We start from the raw sequence: 22,542 nt of genomic DNA, 5'->3' as shown, positions 1-22,542 counted from the left end.
ACCCCCATACAGGTAAAGCATTCGAGATAAAAGGATACCACACGTGTGACACTAAGAATGTCATATATTTAAACAAGTGTCCGTGTGGTAAACCTTATATTGAGGAGATCATGCAAGCTATTAAGAATAGGAATACTTCCTTTACCATAACATTTCAGAGACCACCATCACAATGTGTCACAGCTTCAATTACAGGTGATAGAGAACGTTTTTCCCCCTCGAAGAGGAGGTGATATAAAAACATTGTTACGCCGCAGAGAGGCCTTTTGGATTCATACTCTCCGGACCCTTAAACCGAGAGGGTTAAACCGAGAGTATGAATTGTCAGGTATTATGTAACTATATAGAGGGTCTGTGTTATCCATCTTGATTATTATTATAAATAGTACTCCCATCTTTTGTACTTTTGTATATCTATTATTTATGTCTTTTTATCTTCTAGATTACTATTATAGACTAAGTGGATCGGTGGTAGGACCTTTTATCATTCTAACTATTTCAACACTAACTATTTATGTATTAATGTTGTTGTGCTAACATATTTATGCATTTGTAGTCCTTTGTGTATGTCTCTTTTGATGTATATGTATTTGTTACTTACCCTCATTGTACTTCGTTTGTCTAGTTGACACTAATTAACGCAGCTGCACGGCTCTTGGATCACGCTACTATGAACTTTGTTTATTGGCAATCGATGACATCATTCAGAGCGCCATTCGACGCACACAGCACGTCATCTAGAGATGCCCTCTATGTGTATAAGTGTAGCTAGTGTTTCAGTATGTATTAGGCAGTTAATAAAGGCAATTGTGCCGAAATGCGTTCTGCCCAACTGTATTGTGTGCACCTCGTCTTGACAATAAACGCACCCTGCAAGTTTACCACTGTTTGTGCCGGGAATTCCTGTGTATGTTCCGATAGATTGTCCACGTGCACCACGTGGCGGAGTGCCGACATTGAAGGTGATTAATGGACACCTTGGACCTCCGGATGCCACCATCAGCCAGTGGTCACTATGGCTACTATGGTGGGATTTCTGCCCCTGATAGAGACATAGAAGACTCCATATGCCAGCTTATAATCTTCCATCGCCATTCCTGAAATCCCCCCATACATATGTGAGCTTCTCCCAGCAGCAGACCCTTTAATGTGCATCTGATTTCTGCAATCACAAACTGAATGATGACAAAATTGTTAAAAATTCTTTATTTTTTTCAGGAGAAATCTCACATGAACTGTACAAGAGGCAGACCCCTCAGCCCAGGGTGTCCCAGGATCGGAGCCGAGCAGGTATTGTGGATGAGGTGGGTCGTACATAAGTCGTCCATGTTTATGATTTTAGATATACAAATAGTTACAAAATAACTCCATCCATCCTAAAATTCTGTGCTGATTAGTTTTATTATATATATTTCTTTTATATAACAATTGATCCGCACAGATTTATTGAGAATAAAAACAACAGAAAACATTGAATACAATAGACTTGGATTAATTTTTGCTGAAAACAGAAGGCCACAGTTGAGTGTTTGTAGACTCCATCTTACTAGAGGATGACATTGTCATTGCTGGAACCCTAGATCCAAGTCCTGTAATAGCTTTTTGATCATGTGGTCCCCAGGACAGTATGCTTTAATAATAAAGCAGCAGTGGTCCATGTGGTCAGAATCCTTGTCCCAATAACTATAAACATCTGTGTTTTCCCTGAAATATTTTTCACATTTTAAAACACGCCAGGCAGCAATCTGTACTGCACAGCATCAGTATAAAGCTTCCAGTCCTTTCCATACTTGCTGGAGCATCGGTGCTCGTCACGTATACAACGGTGGACTAGCAAGATGGTCATGTATATTATATAGAAATAAGGCAGGAGATGGTCGAAGCCGCAGGCAAGGCAGTACGACAAAGAGCCCATCAAGTCTCCTGTGTAGTTAAAATGTCGAGCGACCCCCCAAAATCCAGAAATCATCAGCTTGCTGTAATGCCTCTTGCCATCTGCAGAAGTGTAAGAGCATTCAATGTATTTGGGTTTTTTGCCCCAAATTGAACAGTTGCCGTTGGTGCGTCTAAACAAATCCTTCTGATGGTTAGTCATCCTGAAGATGTAGTATCCGATCAGACCAAGCAGCAATACTCCTACTGCAGCTGTGGTGGAGAGCTGAACAGGATTATATACAAGATACAGGCCCTAAAGACACACAAAGAAACACACATTATTAGTAATTTATATGCATCTGTCTCTTTAATAGTTAGGCTATGTTCACACAATGTAAGTCTTGTATTAATCACAGTCATTGTTGCCGATTTGCAACAACGGGCGTGATTAATACAAAACTTACATTGTACTGTAGTCAGAGGGAATCCCGGACGGAGTGTATACACATAGTATACGCTCCGGCCAGGATCCCTAGCGGCCACACGAAAACCTGACATGTCAGTTTTGTGCGACAGCTATTCATTGAACAGATCACACAATGGAGAGTGTAGCTCTCTCAATTGTGTTCAGTGGTGAATTTGGATGCGGGTGTACACGGATGCACATGCATCCCAATTCAATAGAATTTAAGTTTATCCCGCATTACCGGACGGGATAAACTTCACTGACACCGGCCGTTCTGTGACACACTCTGACACGTCATCTTTTGTGGTCCAGCAACAAGGTCATATGATGGCAGAGGGAAAAAAAAGATTAGCACACAAAAACGCCTAAACCTTCAAAAGAAATCATTCACACATGAAGTAAAAAATGCAAATGCATAGAAAAAAAACAACGCATTGCTAGTTTTTCTAGAGACTTCAAAAACGCCACACAAAAAGGAAGTGTGAGGGCACCCTCAAAAAGAAAGAGCCCAAGGGTAAAAAACCCACAGGGCAGTTAGGGTTTGTTTGGCTATATGAACCAAGTACTTTGGTGCTAACCTGTGTTATTTATTACTTGTTAGTTTTAGCTCTTTGGAAATTAGGGGGTAAGCATGAGCAGCCTTTCAGAAGTATATGCATATGACCAACCACAAGGAAACTGCATTATGTGGCCTGCTCATGTGATATTCACACAGGTGCACAGGTTGTGTCTTTGCTGATGGCCATTTGCAGAGTTATATTGAATTTTCTCCAAGGGGGCATTAACACGCGCGGTAAATCACAGATCCTGTTCAAATCTTCCTGCTACGGTATTGAAAAAGCTGTGCAGCTGTGTCAGTACAGTAGCAGGAAAATTTGAACAGGTTTGGGGCATTATGATGCTGGGAGGTCCTGATGCTGGCCCTCAGTTTCATACTCTATAGCATCTGTGATTTATGGAGTGTGTGAATGCCCACTAAGAAGCTGAAGTGCCACAGAAGTGATGCTGAGCCACAGCATGCACGCCTCCTCCCCCACCTCTCCCTGCCTTGACTAATTGACATACAGGACTGAAGGCTCGGCTTTGAAAGCAAAATCTGTAAAATAAAGTAAAAAAAACAAACAAAAAAACTATACTTAAAACCCTGTGACAATACTTTCCTGATTCCTCAATGATTTTTATACACCTGGGGGGAGATTTATCAAACATGGTGTTAAGTGAAACTGGCCCAGTTGCCCCTAGCAACCAATCAGATTCCACCTTTCATTCCTCACAGACTCTTTGGAAAATGAGAAGTGGATTCTGATTGGTTGCTAGGGGCAACTGAGCCAGTTTCACTTTACACCATGTTTGATAAATCTCCCCCCTGGTTTCCATGGACGATGTGTTGATCCATATGACTGCTGCAGCATGTGAATATGGCAACAAACCTGGGGTCCAGTGCTTATGTCAACACAGTCACAGGCTCTTAGAGTACGGAGTGCACCAAGATTGGTGGGGACTAGAGATGAGCGAACCTCGAGCATGCTGGAGTCCATCCGAACTCGAACTTTCGGCATTTGATTAGCGGTGGCTGCTGAACTTGGAACTTGTGGAAAACATGGATATAGTCATTGGCTGTATCCATGTTTTCCATGTTATCCATGTTTTCCAGATAAACTTAGAGCTTTATCCAATTTCAGCAGCCCCAGCTAATCAAATGCCGATCGTTCGGGATCGGATCGACTCGAACCCGAACCCGGTTTGCTCATCTCTAGTGGGGACCCATTTCTGTGGCAGAGCCAGAAGACTCATAGGTGAGTACTGTTTTGGTAGGGTTACATTCTCACGTTCCGTATATATGGTCTGTGTGCTGTGGACCAAACGGAACCAATCAGAGCTCAATGCATAATTCATTATAATGCAGCGAGCTCTGCCATACAGCACATAACTTGGGGCACACTGCATTGTAATAAATTATGATGCAGTGAGTTCAGATAGTTTGGTCCCTAACACACAGTCCCTGCATGGACTGTATATATAGGGAATGGGAATGTGGCCTAAAGAGTAGCTAAGGAAATTATTAACAGAAATTCCTTGTGTGAACATATGGTTAGGCATCCAGATGCTCAAAAGAGAACCACATTAAGTGGAGGGGAAGCAAACGTCTGTGTCCGAGAAGCCCAGACAACATCTGGATTTCATCATTAATATGTTTGAAATAGTTATTGTTATCTGTTATAACAGTCACAAATTTTATGTTATAGTATTATATACTATGGAGTGATCTGCAGATGACAGTAGGGGGCGCCTATACCTTCCAAGTTTATAAAACTACATTACCTGTAATGTGTATAGGAAAGGCAACCAGACACAATCTCCCCATCCCAGGTACCAGCCAAAGTGGTCATGACAAATGTCTATTGTTTTCAGGTACCAGGCTTCGTTCCAGAAAAAATCCACTACGTAGATGGCCTGTGGACAACAAAGCCGCACACATCAGGTAATGCTACAATCATTTTTACAATGCTGATCATAAAAGCAGGAGCATAGAGCTATTCAGTCTTCTTCTCCTGCCCTGGATGACACGCTTAGATATTATTTCATCAATAGCTGGCCAGCTTCCTGCAGACTATGGTCATGAATACATACACAGTGAGTGAGTTATGGCTTGTTGCTTTATCATTAAACACTTCCTGGTCCCAGTAAACACTATGATTTACACAGCTAAATAATCAATTGATATTATGCTTTTTTTTCTAAAAATTCTAAAGCTAAAATTGTTATATATAGGTATATACCTATATACATACACCTGTATTGGTGGATGCAGGTGTTTGCTTCCTGTTATCAGTCAGATCGCGCCAGGTAGGACAGATGAATACAGTCTATTGGTCTCTGTTATCAGCCAGCTCAGGCTGGTAAATGGAAGGCTTGATCTCACGCGGGTGAATAAAGCCTATTGCTCCCAGCTGCTTCAGGCTGGTCAGAGGCTGACTACAGTGTTCTAAGGGGTTATCCAGATCTACAAAAACATGGCCAATTTCTTCCAGAGACAGCCCCACTCTTGTCTCCAGCTTGGGCGGGGTTTTGCTGCTCAGTTCCATTGAAGTAAATAGAGCTTAATTGCAAACCGCACCTGAACTGGAGACAAGAGTCGTGTTGTCTCTGAAAGAAAGTGGCCATGTTTTTGTAGCACTGGATAACCCCTTTAACCTAGATTCAGCTAAATCCGCTGCAGATCAATTGCCTGTTCGTTTCTATGAGAATACATACAATGGGATGTCAGTGACAGCCCCCTTAACCCCCCCCCGCCGGACAGAGCATGCATTACCTGCTCCACACTCCAGCTTACTTCCGGGGATGTCCCGTGGATGTCCCGCCTAGTGAATCAGTTCACTGCCCCGCCGCAGCGCACTGATTGACTGGGCGGTGGCGTCCAGACGCCGGGAGCCCTGAAGCAAGCCGGAGCGTGGAGCAGGTAATGAATGCTCTGGCTGGCGGGGGGTTAATGGGGCTGTCACACTCGCAGCGGGATGTATTCTCATAGAAAGTAAAGACCCTATTACACGAAGCGACTACAGCCACATTCGGCCAATATCTGCAGTTTCAGCCGATAATGGTCTTGTGTAAGAGAACACAATGATCAGTCGACATGCACAATGCAAATAAACGATCAGCATAGCAGCCATCTGCCGCCGTCGCTCTGCGTAATAGCGGCGGCAGCAGTCCGCCACTATCTTCAATGGGCTGCCTGGACGATCTAGTGATCACGTGGGCAGCTCTTCTGAATCTAATAGGGGCAATGGATTTGCATTTTGTGAAATCCGCTGCGGATCTGTTACATGTGAATCTAGCCTAAATGGAATGAGTGACATGCTGTGCAAAAACTTTTACTATTTTATGTCTCGAATCCCCAGTGCTGATTGTCAGGATCCTCAAAATAAATATATATACTGCAAGAATAGGTTCAATAGTGTCACATCAATTTCCTTTATGGTGTATATGTTCATTGTACATTGGTTGCACAAAATTTATCATGGTCTTTGCCACTTATGGGTCGCAATGTGCCTCTATTTACTTGCCTGCAGTGTGACACTGTAATATTTGTCTATGTGACCCATGTTGTGGCCGTCATTGCTGTATAGCCCTAGCCTAATAAGTTCTCTACATACAAAGGTCTTTACATACAAAAAAATGATGGCCATGACATGGGTCATGTGGCCAAATGTTACATTGTCACACTGCAGGCAAGTGAATGGGCACACGTTGTGACACACAAGTGGCCATGACTGTAACCAATTTTCAATGTACAAGTGATATATACAGGATAAAACTAGATGAAACTGCACCAAATTCATTGCAGTGGCGCATGCTGTGTGATAGATTCGGTGTGTATCTTCCTGACAGTAATGCACACATGTCCCTACAGCACCATACCTGCAGAATGTTGACAAGAACCATGGAGTTTGTGACCTGCCCGTATAACTCTTGCTGCTTGGCGGCATACGACAGGTTAATTAAAGTCCAGGCGACAATTCCAGGGCGTCCATTGAAGAAAAGCTTAAAGTCGAACCATTTCCCAATGCGAGGGTTAAACTCAATCCCCATCATGTAGTCATAGAGGAAGTTACCAGTAAATTTACTGCAAAAATTAAGGCATATAGAACAGCTCAAACAGATCATTTTCTATAGTTGTATTTTTTTTATGAGATACTTGGAAAATAACTTTTTTTCTCAGTCATATATCAGATATGGCGCGGTTGGCATGCAACTTGCTTTACGCCGTCTCTTCATTTGACTTTGGCACTTTTCAGTCACCCTAAGGTATTTATGACATGAAAGTCAGATGCTGCACGGTTCTATGGACCCTAAATCTATGTATAGCCCCAGGCTAAAGAAAAACTACCATGAACAATAGGAATCAAAATTTAAGAAGCATAAAATAGTAGACATTTGGGTGTATCTGTCTATTTCAAGATATTGCAACATTATACTATGCTTTTCACTAGGTGGGGCTCAACCTCATTGATGTCCATGAAGATAGTATAGCTATGCAGCAATGTTCCCCAAACTGTGTGTGGTTGCAAAACTACAACCTCCAGCATGGCTGTTAGGGCATGGTAGGAGTTGTACTTTAGTAACATGGAAGAACCACATGTTAAAGAGGTTGTCCAGCGAAAAACTTTTTCTTTTAAATCAACTGGTGTTAGAAAGTTATATAGATTTGTAATTTACTTCTATTACAAATTCTCAAGTCTTCCCATACTTATTAGCTACAATATGTCATGCAGGAAATATTGTTTTATTTTCAGTCTGACACAGTGCTCTCTGCTAACATCTCTCTGCTGACCGAGACAGGAACTGTCCAGAGCAGGAGAGGTTTTCTATGGGGATTCATAGAAAACCAAGACAGGGTTCCTGTCTCAACCAAAGACGTCAGCAGAGAGCACTGTGTCAGACTGAATATAAAACAATATTTCCTGCATGACATTAGGTAGCTAATAAGTATGAGAAGACATGAGAATTTTTAAAAGAAGTAAATTACAAATCTATATAACTTTCTGACACCAGTTAATTTGAAAGAAAAATATTTTCACTGGATAACCCCTTTAAAGTGGCAATGTAGTTTTAAAAAACTTTGCCATTTCAGAGAGACGTGAAAAGTTTTGATCAGTCCGAGTCTGAGTGTACCGATTGCGAGAATTAGCAGGGAGAGGAACGTACTGCTCCCTGATCTGCGTCAGTGAAAGAGTCGGGCTACATAGACTTACATTATGAGCTCGACTCATCACGCGAAACATAGCTTGGAGAGGACCGCGGTGAGCACAGACTTCTCCTGACTCGTTCTCATGATCAGTATGGGTATGAATGTTCAAAGCTAATATCGGTACAGGTCTGATCGTTCAAAACTTTTGTCTCTATTACATGTCAAAACTTTTTTGAAATGACAGGGACACTTTAAGGATGTCACTGTAGTATATAAGAAGTAAATTTAAGGAGGCATAAGGGGAAGCATATAAGTGCCTCTTTAAAGCATCAATGTCAGATGGTCATAATAGGTTAAATCTCTGGGTCATAAGGAATTTACTATACAGCCCCATAAACCATAGTTTGGGAGATGGCAGCTACCACTTCCACAGTGCTATATACTGTATATATATCTACAGTATTTATCCCCTAATTATCTACAATGCCAACTTACCAGTCTTTAACATTTGTTGGGAATAAGTAGGCTTTGATCATCGCAAATGTGGAGACCAAGTATCCCAGAATATTTGTACACCATAGTAAGGGAATCCAGTTGTCGATGATGATGGTAGGAGAGAACCAGTGGAAATGATAGGCATTAGCAAACCAGAGAATGTGGGTCACGATCCAGGCCTGGAGTCCATTGATCTGGTATTTGTTAACGGTACCTGAGGAAGACAGAGAGCACAAATGATCAACTTATGTTAGGCTAATACAAGACAGTACCAAGACTGTAAGCAATGGTTATGAATGTGGTTACACACGAGACATGACACAAAAGTCCAATCTTGACAGAATTTTGGTCACAGATCAAAGCTACTTTTCTAGCATAGAGTTTGATGTAAGTTGTGTGCAATTACACCCATGAGTGTTGCATATCCCTAATTGCACCCTAAAATAGTCATGTGATTTCAATGTGACAGGAAAATTGCACAGTATTTTTTATTATAGGACTAATATACCACTTAACAAAGTTACCAGGTAGCCCTAGTGTTAACTCCAGAAAGTTGTAGAAAGACTTGTATGATTAGTTTGGGTACATTTTGGAACTATTATTAGTGTTGAGTAGACCTGTCAAAATGTTGGAGTTTGGCAACGTTATCTAAACCGAATGCTCAGAGTTTGATTCCCTGCAGAAGTTAGATGTCGCCCTAAGGCTGACAGTATGCCTATGGCCTATGCCTTTATCCATGTTTTCCAGGACTCCCTAGGACGGCATCCAACTTTTGCAGCTGCAGGGAATCAAATGATAAGTGTTCAGATAGGGTTCAGATAACATTGCCAAACATTTTGACAGGTGTACCCAACACTAATTTTTATACAACTTATTTCTGTAATAAGGAAATCCAGCACATGCAAGCAGGAAGTTTTCTCAGGACTTACCAGCTGGTGTTCTTGCTCCTTCTTGGACGCCTCCAACATATCCAGGGAGAAATTTATGGCAGATATCCGGAAGCAACATGTAAAGGAACACCTATAACATTAACACATTAAACATTAGGATTCTGTTAAAATCTAGAGGGAAGCTACTGTAAGCTTTATCTTTGGCTGTCCAGGCATGATAGAAATTGTAGTTTTGCTACAGCTGGAGGGCCGAAGGTTCCCCATCCCTGACATAAAGGGAGCAAACTAATGTACTAATGTGTTCTCTCATGATCTGTCACCTCCAGTATCGGCAGCAATTCTCCAACCACGTTGTAGCAGTAGAGACAAAAGATATATTCTTCTGATGGGTGACTAACAGTAAAACAAATGTAATAGGTAATATCTCTAATTACCTGAAAAGAGACCCAGGCCGCATAGATGTAAACAGCTTTCCAGGTGATCAGTGGCGTCTTGTCCCATATGTCAGAGAGCTGAGTTTTTCCCAAGTATAAATCAAGGACGGGGCCACTAAGAGCGCACTGGTACTGATCACATGACATCACAAAATAATAAACGATAAGTGGCGCAAACATCAGTAGGAATATGACACCTCCCAAAGAGAACCAGTCCACCTCCCTGCAAGCAGTAAGGACAAACATTGTAACATACAGAACAAAGTCAACATTTTTTTGACTAAGTGAGAAAAAAAAATTTCAATGTAGAATTTGTTAACGTGTACCTGTTGTTTAAAAATAACTTTTGACATGCCAAAAGTTTTGATCGGTCTGGGTCTGAGTGTTCAGACCTGTACTGATCGGGAGAACAATTCTCCTGTTGTTTGATATATTATGTAAAACAATGGTTGTTGTTTGCATTGACTTCAATGCAAATGATTGCAGTATGAAATGAACAGCCTTTTTAGTATTAAGTATTCAGTATTAACTGAAAACAACAGCTATTCTTTTTATAAAAAGTACGTTGTGTGAACATAGCCTAAATATAAGCAAGGAAGTCTATGACTGATTCCACTTCAAGGAGTCATAGTGGTGATATTCTTACCAGGCTCGCCCCCATTGTCCGTTATGTTCCTTTGCACCATTGGTCATTTTTTTGTGCTCTCCTCTTGATGGATTTTGTTTCCGGCGCTCCCCCATTTTTATACTGTAATACAGAGAGGAGTAAAATGTTACTATCACAGCTTTCAGCAAAAGACATGTAGCAGGCAGCATTGTAGATGGTGATATCTGAGGCCAATCTTCAACATAATAGACGTGGCAGAATTAGGGTAGCTTCATACATACCGGATTCGCAGCAGATTTCACACTGCAAGTTTGCAGTCAAATACGCTGCAAATCCGGTTCGTGTGAAGCTACTCTTAGGGTACAAACACACACGGCGTATACGCTGCGTATTTACTGCTGCGATATGCAGCAAATATGCAGCAGATTAGATCTAAATAACTGAACACAGCATCAAATCTGCACCATCAAATCTGCTGCGTATCTGCTGCCTATACGCTGTGTGTGTTTGTACCCTTAGGGTACAAACACACATGGCATATACGCTGCGTATTTACTGCTGCGATACACAGCAAATACGCAGCAGATTAGATCTAAATAACTGAACACAGCATCAAATCTGCTGCGTATCTGCTGCGTATACGTTGTGTGTGTTTGTACCCAACTTTTCAACTCCAGTCCTCAAGACCCACCAACTGGTCAAGATTCAAGGATATCCTATACAAAGAACACCTGTGATAAGACCTGATGCACCGAGTATAATTATATCACCTGGGAGAAACTAAGGAAGTACTCAAAACATGACCTGACTGAAGGACTGAGGACTGAAGTTGAAAAACACAACTTAAAAGGGTCCTGTAACTTAAAAACAAAACATGTAGCTGAGAACTTCACTTTGAGGGTTGCTGCAGGAGACAGTCTATATAGACAGCCCGATTAACTTGGTAGGAGAGCGCCGATCTGCTTACAGAGCCTATTAGCCGGCTTGAGAATCAGGCGGCAAGGGCTTCACGGGCATTGCTAGTGATGTCCATGCAGCCCTTACTTTATATAGTAAATAATAAAGATTATACTTACCTGTCTGCGCTCTCCTGGTGTCCTGCTGCCTTTTCCCTGCTTTCCTTGTTGACTGCAGCCGCTAGCAAAGCCTCTGAAGCCTTCTCAGCAGTAACATGCCGCTCAGCCAGCCACTCTCCATCTCAATCAGTGGTTGGCTGAGTTGCCTGTCAATTCAGAGAAGCCTTCAGAAGCTTCAGCACCAGCTGCCGTCAGCAAAGAACATAGGGTAAAGACAGCAGGACACCAGGGGAAACGTGGACATGTAAGTATAATCTTTATTATTTTTTGTATACCTTTCATCAGCCGTCAGCCACACATCACTATTACAAGTAGGGATGCACAGCCGACAGATGATAATTTTTTTAAAAAGTTGAAAGTAGAGATGAGGGAACCTGGAGCATGCTCGAGTCCATCCGAACCCAGTCGTTCAGCATTTGATTAGTGGGGGCTGCTGAAGTTGGATAAAGCGCTAAGGTTGTCTGGAAAATATGGATACAGCCAATGACTATATCCAGGTTTTCCACATAGCCTTAGGGCTTTATCCAACTTCAGCAGCCCCCACTAATCAAATGCCGAACGATCAGGTACGGGTGGACTCCAGCATGCTCCAGGTTCGCTCATCTCTACTTTCAACATGTTTTAAAATCATCAACTGTCGGCTGTGCATCCCTACTTGTAAAAGTGATGTGCGGCTGACGGCTGATGAAAGGTATACAGAAAATAATAAAGATTATACTTACATGTCGGATGGACTCGAGCATGCTCAAGGTTCGCTCATCTCTAGCTGAAAGAAAAACGGTCACTATAACACCATCTGAATGTATTGCTATAGGCCACACATGCCCTGTTTACACAGGGAGATGTGCATTGGATAGCGATAAATTTTGAAGCCACACAAAAGATGCGTTCAGCAGATGAACGAGTGGTCTCTTGCTGACACTGTTACACTTTATTGGCCGAAGGAGCGTTTCTAGCAATGCTCCTTGCTGATAATCAGCCACACAGCAGATACGCAGCAGATACGCAGCAGATTTAATACTGTGTTCAGTTATTTAGATCTAATCTGCTGCGTATCTGGTGCATATCTGCTGCGTATCGCAGCAGTAAATACGCAGCGTATAAGCCGTGTGTGTTTGTACCCTTACTATGGAGATTGCCTCCTGCAGTGAGACTAAAAAGGCAGTGACCTGGAGAGTGAAGGTCTGAATACCCAGACCCTGTCTGATCAAAACTTCTACATCTCTAGTGACAGAGGACATTTAAAGAGGTACTCCGAAGGGGGGGGGGGGGGGGGGGGGGGGGGTGAATGGTGCTAGAAATATATACAGATTTGTAATTTACTTCTATTAAAAGATCTCTAGTCCTCCAGTACTTAGCAGCTGCTGTATGTCCTGCAGGAAGTGGTGTATTCTCTGTAGTCTGACACAGTGCTCTCTGCTGCCACCTCATGTCCATATTAGGAGAGGTTTTCTATGGGGATTTGCTGCTGCTCTGGACAGTTCCTGACATGATAAAGTGGATAGAGGAGCCCCAGCGGTCGGACCCCCACTATCTGGAGAACCCAGTATTCAGCCGTTTTCAGCAGCTTGCATAGAGAATGTAACTAAGCTGCAGCCTGTCTCCTAATGGAGCAAAACTGAAGGTAATAAATAATAGGTAAGTCAATGGTAAAGTTTTAGGCCTTAATTGAATATATTTTTTCCTATATGTTTGCCTTGATGTTTGCTTTGTGAATGCCGTCTGTTTCCTTGAATGAAGCATGCCATTTCCCATATAGCAATTATCAGAGAGTCTTTGGAGGCTAAAGCTTTTAGATCCATCCTCCTTACTGTACTTATGAGCACTTTAAGCTATACGCCAGTCACATCCGCATCATCAGCCGAAGCTGATTCAGTCCTATGTGCCATGCAAATGTATTCCTAATAGCCCTAGAGATAGGATGGGGGTGTTGTAGTCAGACTGGTGTCACAGGTTCCTGTTCTTAGTATAGTGTATTATGATGATGTAGCAATATGAGCATAAGAGGCTCTCACAGAATAGATATTATAACCTTGAACATTATTTATGTAGGAAACCAGAAGGGTCAGAGGCCACTATATAATAGCGCTCTTGTGTAACTGAAGGGTTATAACAGGTCACATGGAGGTAGCGAAGGGGGCAACCTTTGTCATATCTTATTGACCACATCTATGAATGAAACTATGAGGATGAACGCGGTGTCAGCAAAGATGCAATAAGACTTTGACCTTGTGTTTTTAATCTTTGCTCCATTCATTATCTTCTACAATAAGAATTCTTATCAGCAGCTGGAGATGGATCATCTCCCTGTAATAGCTGAGTGTTATATGCACGCTCCCCTGTACTACAAAGCCTGTTGTCTCAGCTTATATGAACGGCTTGATAGGTGGCTGCCAGAAACATATGGCACCACTTATCTTAATTAGAGACTTGTGCTGCGTTTACACAGACAGATTTATCTGACAGATCTTTGAAGCCCAAACCAGGAACAGACTATAAACAGGGATCAGGTCATGAAGGAAAGACTGGGATCTATCCTCTTTTCAAATCCATTCCTGGCTTTGGCTTTCAAAATCTGTCAGATAAATCTGTCTGTGTAAACGCACCCTTGGCCTTGGAAGTAGCTGTAAAATTTGCAAAAAAATGACAGCCAAGTGATCCGATGTTCTCTATGAGTAGGGGGAAGATGAAGCGAGAGAGTTCTGGCTGCTGCTTATCTCTCTCAAAACAAAGGGGTCAGGCAGTGATTTTCCATGCTGGCCCCAATCTCGGTGGGGGGAGTCCCATATACCTTATACCAATGGAGGTCAAAAGTATAAGGTGTAGGGGACGTTAACCCCCTCCCCCAACCCTAAGCTTGTCCGGCTGTGGCTGTTGATGGCTGGGATCCTAAAAATATCTGAGCTGGTTATTTAGGCACTTTGCCTAACTCTCATGGGAGTTAATAGGAGTTGCACAACCATCTACACCGCACTGTTTCCATAACTCTGAAGTTCCATAACGCTTGGTTGTTTATGCAACTTCCATTAATATCTATGGGTTGAAAAGTTTTTTAAGAACCCCGGCCACTTCCAGCTGCTGCAACCAGGGTGGATGAGGTCAGGGGGTCCTTATTCTAGAAATCTATCAGCCATTTATGGCATATCCCTCGGGGCAGGCCCCCCCATTCTGTGACATGCCAGCACTGGTGCAGTCCACAGAGTCTTGTACATACAGGCTGTGGCTATGCAACTACATAACTTCCTATGGGGCTCTGGGGCATGCACACAGCTTGCAGCAGTGTCTTCTCCATGCCACATGTGCTTGTCAATGGTAGATCATGTAACTCATGAAGGTTTGATCGCTTGCCACCAAACAAATGTGATTTTCCATTTAGCAATATAAGAATAAACAATATAATATTGCAGCAGGGCTTTCCCAGTTATAAAAAGAATTTATCCCTCTTCCTGGTTTATCACAATATGAAGTTATCGTCACGTGCATGCTACATATTCTCTATTCTACAAGAAACCCCCCCAGACTTTTATAAAGTCTTTACAAGTTTGTCAGAGCCGTCTCCAGGCTTGTTATCAGTCTGACACAGTTCCTGGCCTAGCAATGTCCTTCATGAGAGGTTTATCAGCCGCTTGTTGTCTCCGTGTGCTGAAGTCCAGCAGATTATTCCGGAGATACTACATGAGAATGGACCTTAAGGATCTAAAACATTTCACTCAAGGGCTGTTACTATCTGAAGCGACAATGAATAATTCACAAATTAGTGAAAGCCTTTTCACACTATACATTTTGACAATGCCGGTCTCTTTTGTTTATTGTAAACCAAACTGGGATATACTGGAAAACTAGACCAGATGTTAAGGAATACCTGTTGGCTCCAGACGAGTGTGTTTTAGTCAATATTTGCATCCGCCATAGTTTCTGTTATTCTATATGTATGGACAAATTGAGAACTTGGTGTTACAATTCCCCTTGTTAAGCAGGGGCATCCCCATACGGACTTACTGTCAACACCAAGCGGACCGTATCAGACAGGGCAGAGACACTTCTGTATAGACAAGGGAAATGGGAACACTCAGCACAATACACAGATCTAAGAGAAGTCTAGTAAGACAGGGAAGTACATAAACCAGGGATGCCAGTCACGGCAGGGAGCACATGACTTACACATGACTAGATGCTTGTGGGTTACAACCACAGAACGAGAGACAGTGTCACAGAGATGAACATCCTGGTTTCATAAGCATAATGTAATCTTTTTTAACAACCTTTACTTTAGTTAAAGGGGTTACCCCACGATCAAAAGTTATCTTAATGTATTTGACTCCAGAGCTGCACTCACTATTCTGCTGGTGGGATCACTGTGTACATATATTACATTACTGATCCTGAGTTACATCCAGTAATACACTCCAGAGCTGCACTCACTATTCTGCTGGTGGGGTCACTGTGTACATACATTACATTACTGATCCTGAGTTACATCCTGTATTACACCCCAGAGCTGCACTCACTATTCTGCTGGTGGGGTCACTGTGTACATACATTACATTACTGATCCTGAGTTACATCCTGTATTACACCCCAGAGCTGCACTCACTATTATGCTGGTGGGGTCACTGTGTACAAACATTACTGATCCTGAGTTATATGATGTATTATACTCCTGAACTGCACTCACTATTCTGCTGGTGGGGTCACTGTGTACAAACATTACATTGCTGGCACTATTACACGCGGGTAAGAGCTGGGGGGGGGGGGGGGGGACACACAGGAAGCTGCCCTGGTGATTGCTAGATCGACCGAGCAACCCATAGAAGATAGCGGCGGTCTGATGCCACTGCTCCTATTACACGGATCAACAGCCAATAATGGCCAATAATGGCTTTGTGTAATATGTCCTTTAGAGCTATTTTTTCCCATCACTCCCTCCAGTGTCCAGAGGGCACTTGCTGTGGTGATTTACATTGTAGGAGGTTTAGCCTTCACAAAAAACCCCGTATAGTCACTCAATATAGAAAAAATATAATTACTATGGCAGGAAACTGAGCACAGGCTTGCTTACTTTTTCCAATGCCAACCTGCAAAACTGTGAGTGCAGCTCTGCAGGCACCTTCACATTACATCCAGGCATATATCTACATACATCTAGGGTATACATATGACAGAATATTTCAGGTGGTTCTGCACAACACAATGCCCCCAGCTGTAGTGTGACCTCTGCCTAATATTGTCAGGGCTGGAAGGTCCAGTCTGCAATGGATGGAAAGCAACAAGATAAAGAGATGGATGTGAGGTGTGTGAGTCCATCTGGGACCAAGGCCTAACATTAGTGCCGGTGTCTGATCTACACAAGTGTGGACTATGTTAACGCTATAGAAGCTGTTGTGTAATGGAGCAGATTTACTTTAGTGACATTTTACATTTCCTGTGTAAATTCTGTAGCCTCAAGCGGTCGACATGCAAGGAATGCAACACAGGACACCCACGGAGCGGGTACTGCCTAAACAAAGAGGGAACTTCACAGAAGGTGATAACATGTATACAATAAGTGCTAATGCGGAGTGACAGGGGGCACAGCTGACTGATACGCCTCTCAGTATCACGCCTTGATGTGATCGACGGCTTTCTGGGTCATATATATTCAAATAAGGGTTAGAGCGTTTGCAATGCAGATCACTAGGTCACTTCCTGCAAGGAAATTTCATTAAGAAAACAAAGTACCTTATATCAAAGTTTACTTGGAGAATATATATATATATATATATATATATATATATATATATATATAAGCAAGGCCGTAATATTTTCAGGTTCTTTCTAAGGCTGTGAGTGACATCTCTACATAAAAAGTAGTAAAGTAAACCCTCTGTTATGGTGCTTGGTTTTGGTGACCCCTCCGCACCCTTCGACCACTTTCTTAAAAGAATTTATCTTCTGACTTCCAGGGCGGGAAGGGACGACAATCGTCACTGCTTATCAATCTTGTATTGTGATTGAATGCACACACCAAGAAGTATTGGTGTGGCTTAGGCCAGGTTCATGTGTCAGGTATATCGGAACTAACCTAGATAGGAACACCAAATGCAACAGACATCCGGTGTCCAATCCAGTGCCCCATAGGACAAGATGGAGCATGGCGCCAGAATTATGGACAATCTGGCATAGTTTTGTTGGATCAAAAAATGTGCATGCAATAATTTTTGATCCAGAGCAAGTACACCAGATGTGGACTGTGCTGGATGGATGGACATACGTGAACCTGGTCTTATAGAAGCATTAATAAGCACTGGAAAGAAGGAAAGGGTTATGTTGGAATGCAACTCAGTGGAAAGGAGCTGAAAATACAAGTTTTACTTCTGCAAAAACCTTACACGATGGTGTGACCTGAGCTCAGGAGCCAGAGGGAACCATTCCGCATTTTGTCATTGTATATTTTGCTCATATAGAGAAATCGGGATCAGATCTGAGAGCGCACTGAGTGTCAGGCTTCAGCTAGAAAGCATTGTGCCATTCAAGTGAACTGGACTGTCCCTACAGTACCTTTTACCATGTGTACTAACAGTATGGCAATACAGAAATGAGAAAGATGTATGCCAAGACCCTTCAAACTGCTGATTGGTGGTGGTGCTACTTAAACCCCTATTGACGGGATAGTCCATCCTTGTTGCTAGGCGGGGTATCCCCTTAATGGGCTCTGTTGATATGACTTACATCTGTTTTATAACATGCATCTAATGTGCAACAATGTTTCATAGATAGGGATCTGACCTCCTGGACCCTGAGGGGCTACAGCACAATGCCCAATCCATATGAGTGCCTGGGGCCGCAGCTTGTCCCGTTCATTAGCACATGCTGCATCTATCATGGCCTCTTCATTGTATGAGTGACTCTTCCAATTAAACACTGATAGCCTATCCTTCCAATAGGACATCAATGGTAAAGTCCTGGACAACCCTATGATGAGTGAGATTATAACATTTAATGGACATATAGGCAACAACTAGAATATTATGGCAGCTGAAGTTCTCATGCAATGGCGCCCAATACAGTGTAATGCAGTCAGACTGGGATTGTATTGATCCATGTACAGTATATATATGCTTTCTGCCGTCAGCTGCTTATGCTTTTAGAAGCCATCTATACATCAATACGACTAAAGACTATAAGTCTAGGTCTACATGGCAACATGAGGCGGTGACAGCAACCAAAATAGTTTTGCTACCTGACCACGACGTCCGGTTGTGTTACGATTTGGCTATAAAAAAAAGAAGCTGCGAGCAGGTCACATTTACATACGACTTACACTGAGGTCAGTGCAAATCTGTATGTGAGTTATGACCCAAAACCAAAAGTTTGAGTGACTGACGTATCGCAGTAGTGCTGTGATAATGGTCGCAAGGCTCCCGAATGGGCAAATACTGACAGATCTTTGCTGTATAGTTCTTATATTCTTATATAGTTATTATATTGTATATCAGCTGCATCATCAGGTCCTGTGGGTGCACAACACCACAGCTCTGGGCTAGTACAAAGTTTCACCTAAGTGCAAAGTTTACATAGTGACGACTGAGAAATAAGAGTGACAGTGAATATATATATATATATATATATATATATATATAGCTGTCATTTTTACATAGTGTGAACCTAGCCAATATACTGCATATCAGACATTAAAGTATACCATTATATAGGCAATCCAACACTTGTTAATAACAGGACATGCTGCAACTTGTAGTCCACCAGTCTTTACAGCTATAAAGGTACACTGCTATTTTTCCATTTACTGCTCCTTATTCTGACTCCTCTATCCCTATTATGTGTGGACACATCCATGATATCTGCTTGTATAATTCCCAGCTCCAATATAACAATGATCTCCATGAGTAAGATGACTGTTCCCTTACCTGCTTTGTGTGTGTCAGGGCCTGGTCCCATGCAGATTCTTTGTGCTGGCAGGATAATGTCTGCAGGCAGCAAGCCTCTACCTCCCCCTCCGCCCTGCTCTCCTCCCCTTGTGTGACACACTCATCCTGCTCACCAATGGCACCAGCTATAGGAAACACATCATCTACTCACACACATCTGGATTGGTGCAGACGCCTGAAGCCACCATCGGAGACCAGCGTGTTACCATAACAATATCTGGATACCATACAATGTTCTGGATAGATATAGCAGGGAATGGATGCATGTGTGTGCACCGCCTACACTGTGTATATACATCCTGTACGTATGTGCATGCACAAGAGCAATTTGTACAGTGTACTATAATAGATATAATACAAATACCAGATTGTAGGAGATCAAATAACTATAGAAAAGTACAGAAAACACTTCTATCTGAGGCTAGTTTCTTTGCTGTCTATTAGGATCTTGTTTCTATTGATTTACATTATGAACATAAGGATCAAAGTGGATGACAATGTTTTTCTGTACATTAAGACCAGTTTCACACGTATCGCATCAGATTTCACACTGCAAGTTCTGCAGATAAATCATCTGTAATACCCTGTACTGTTAGCTGTAGCTTACTTAATGGTGTAGTTTACAATAATTTTTTTTCTAAATCAACTGGTGCCAGAAAGTGCCAGAGATTTGTAATTTACATTAATTAAAAAATCTGTAGTATTCCAGTACTTATCAGCTGCTGTATGTTCTGCATGAAGTGGCGTATTCTCTCCAGTCTCATGAAAGTTCAAATCTCAGCACTCACCATTTTCATGCTTCCAGAAATCTTTTATTATAGAAAATTCATCAGATTTTTTTTACAGCGGTAAAAAACAGGGCGTTTCGGCATCAAGCCTTCCTCAACTGTCTAAGACAGTTAGGCTATGTTCACACGCCGTATTAGACCGGCCGTTCTGTGACAACGCGCTCCCGCATCGCAACCTCCCACAGCACACAATGAAGCACGCGGCCGGAGCCGCTCACTTTATTGTGTGTATTGACAGGGTTTCCTATGGCCTCAATTCACTGAATTGCGGCCACAGAAAACTGACATGTCAGTTATTTGCCGCCCGCTATGGAACCTGGCCGGAGCGTATACGATGTGTATACGCTCCGTCCGGGATCCCATAAAGGAATAGGCCGATGGCAACAGCGGCCGTACTTTTACGTAGTGTGAACATAGCCCCAGGGTGGATTCACACCGTGGTGTCCCACCACGTGTGTTGCTATTGGTCGTAAAAGCCTGTACTTTTTTTTTTCAAACTTTTTATTGATTTTTCCATAGAAGCAAATACATTACAACAAAGGACACATTAACAGGTCGTGCCCTTTTCATGAAAACATGGTCAATCTGACCGATTTGCCAACGTAGGAAGACATTATAATTTAAGTACTGAATATGAAATAAAACAACCTTCCTGTTTTCTGCTTCTTAACCTAACTTCCCCCTATAACATCCCCTCTCCCACCCCTCCACGGATACAACCCCCCCCCACACACATATAAGAAAATGATAGATCCAATAACCTAAACGTCCAAGAATAGCTCATAGCTTCAGGCGACCAAACGTCCCCGCAATATCAGCAGTCAGATACCATTTGGTCCCCGTGAACACGTTCATTAGCTCTTTAATTTCCTGGTCTGAATAAAATATTTCCACAAACCGTCTCCATTACTTGAAGAATTTTACCGTGCTCTTCTCCTTGAGCCTTTCACATTCCACCCTGTCCATGAACAGAAAATGCTTCATCTGTGACAGAACCTCTGTCACAAGTGGCATAGCTGGCTGTAACCACACTCTCAAAATACATCTCTTGGCCACCAGCAAAAAAGCATGAAGAGTTAGTGGAACATTTAGAGACTCTGGGACAGAGTGGAACAGAAGAAGCTGAGGTGAAAGGGGAACCTTTAGTTTCCATTTAGTATGAATTAGGGCCACCAATTGGGACCAAAAGGCCTGTGTCTGAGGGCAAGACCAGATGCCGTGAGTCAAATCTGATGCCGGCAGGTGGCACTTGGGGCAAGCCAGAAGTCTATCTGGAGCCATGGGATGAGGGGGGATGTGAAACCCGTATATAGCTCTGTGAATAAGACGATATTGTGATTCCCGCCATCTTTCATTGGGCACAGCCCTGCGCACTACTGCCCACCCCTCCAAAATTTTCCTAGGAAGGTCAACATCATCAAATATAGTGGCCCATTTATTGAACATATTAGCACAGAGTGCATCACTAGATCTAGTCCCCAACTTATGATACAGGTACGATAAAGACGGATTGACTGGTGGCTCATTGATCATTGTGTCCATCTTAGTTAGCTTGGTTATAGATGCTAAATCATTTAGTCTTGAGGACAGAAATCCCATCAGCTGGGAATAAGCTAAGAACTGAGAAGGAGGCAAGGAAAAAGTCACACATAGTTCCTGAAAAGTGAGAAGTCTATTGTCATGATGATGAAATAGCTGGTGCAAAAAATGTATGCCCACCTCCCTCCACCTTTTAAACATCGGGTTATTTCTGCCCTGGGGAAACTCCGGGTGACCCCAGAGAGAAAGATACCTAGAAATGTACTGAGGCAGGCCATACATCTTCCTTACTGTCTTCCAGGTTGCAATCGCATCTTTTAAGAATAAGGTATGTTTGACCTCAGGTGGAAGAGAAGCAAATTTAGTGTGTAGCAAAGCCGGTAACGACCAAGGAGATGCCAACACTACCTCCAAGTGCCAGTTAAAGTTAGACCGTTTGAATCCAGTCTATACAATGTCGCAGAAGACATGCAATGTTGTACCTTCTCAAGTCAGGGAAATTTATTCCTCCCTTAGAATGTGGAAGCTGGAGATTGACCAGGGCTATCCTGGGTCTTTTACCGGACCAGATATACTTAGAGAAGGAGGACTGCACCCTCGCGACATTCTGATGGCGCAACAACAATGGGATGGTTTGTAACGGGTATAATAATTTTGAGAAACTAAACATACGTATAAGGTGGCATTTGCCCAAAAATGATAAGGGCAAACGTTCTTAACGTTTGAGGTCTGCTAATATCTTATGAATTAGCGGGGGA

General features: G+C 42.5%; 1 protein-coding gene across 1 annotated transcript; it reads right to left on the bottom strand.

Annotated features, from left to right (window-relative positions):
* Window positions 1-1,191: 1,191 nt before the first annotated feature.
* DHCR7 (7-dehydrocholesterol reductase) lies at window positions 1,192-19,532 on the bottom strand. Its single transcript, XM_069965088.1, has 8 exons — window positions 19,437-19,532; window positions 10,496-10,597; window positions 9,850-10,072; window positions 9,455-9,545; window positions 8,526-8,739; window positions 6,761-6,965; window positions 4,664-4,795; window positions 1,192-2,188 (listed from the first exon to the last, which is right to left on the bottom strand). The coding sequence occupies exons 2-8, from the start codon at window positions 10,588-10,590 to the stop codon at window positions 1,724-1,726; spliced, it is 1,425 nt and encodes a 474-aa protein (XP_069821189.1). The 5' UTR covers window positions 10,591-10,597; window positions 19,437-19,532; the 3' UTR covers window positions 1,192-1,723.
* Window positions 19,533-22,542: the final 3,010 nt, after the last annotated feature.

The sequence above is a fragment of the Dendropsophus ebraccatus genome, chromosome 4 (genome assembly GCF_027789765.1).
Source record: "Dendropsophus ebraccatus isolate aDenEbr1 chromosome 4, aDenEbr1.pat, whole genome shotgun sequence".
Lineage (NCBI taxonomy): Eukaryota > Metazoa > Chordata > Amphibia > Anura > Hylidae > Dendropsophus > Dendropsophus ebraccatus.
This window is presented reverse-complemented; position numbering and strand designations above follow the sequence as displayed.

Excerpts from the sequence above, each read along its gene's own strand:
- DHCR7 (XM_069965088.1), bottom strand. The coding sequence starts at position 10,590 with ATGGGGGAGCGCCGGAAACAAAATCCATCAAGAGGAGAGCACAAAAAA. Across the intron at positions 9,546-9,849 it reads CGGCCTGGGTCTCTTTTCAG|GTGTTCCTTTACATGTTGCT; the intron begins GTAATTAGAGAT and ends TTAATGTTATAG. Across the intron at positions 4,796-6,760 it reads TTCTTGTCAACATTCTGCAG|GCCATCTACGTAGTGGATTT; the intron begins GTATGGTGCTGT and ends TGTTGTCCACAG.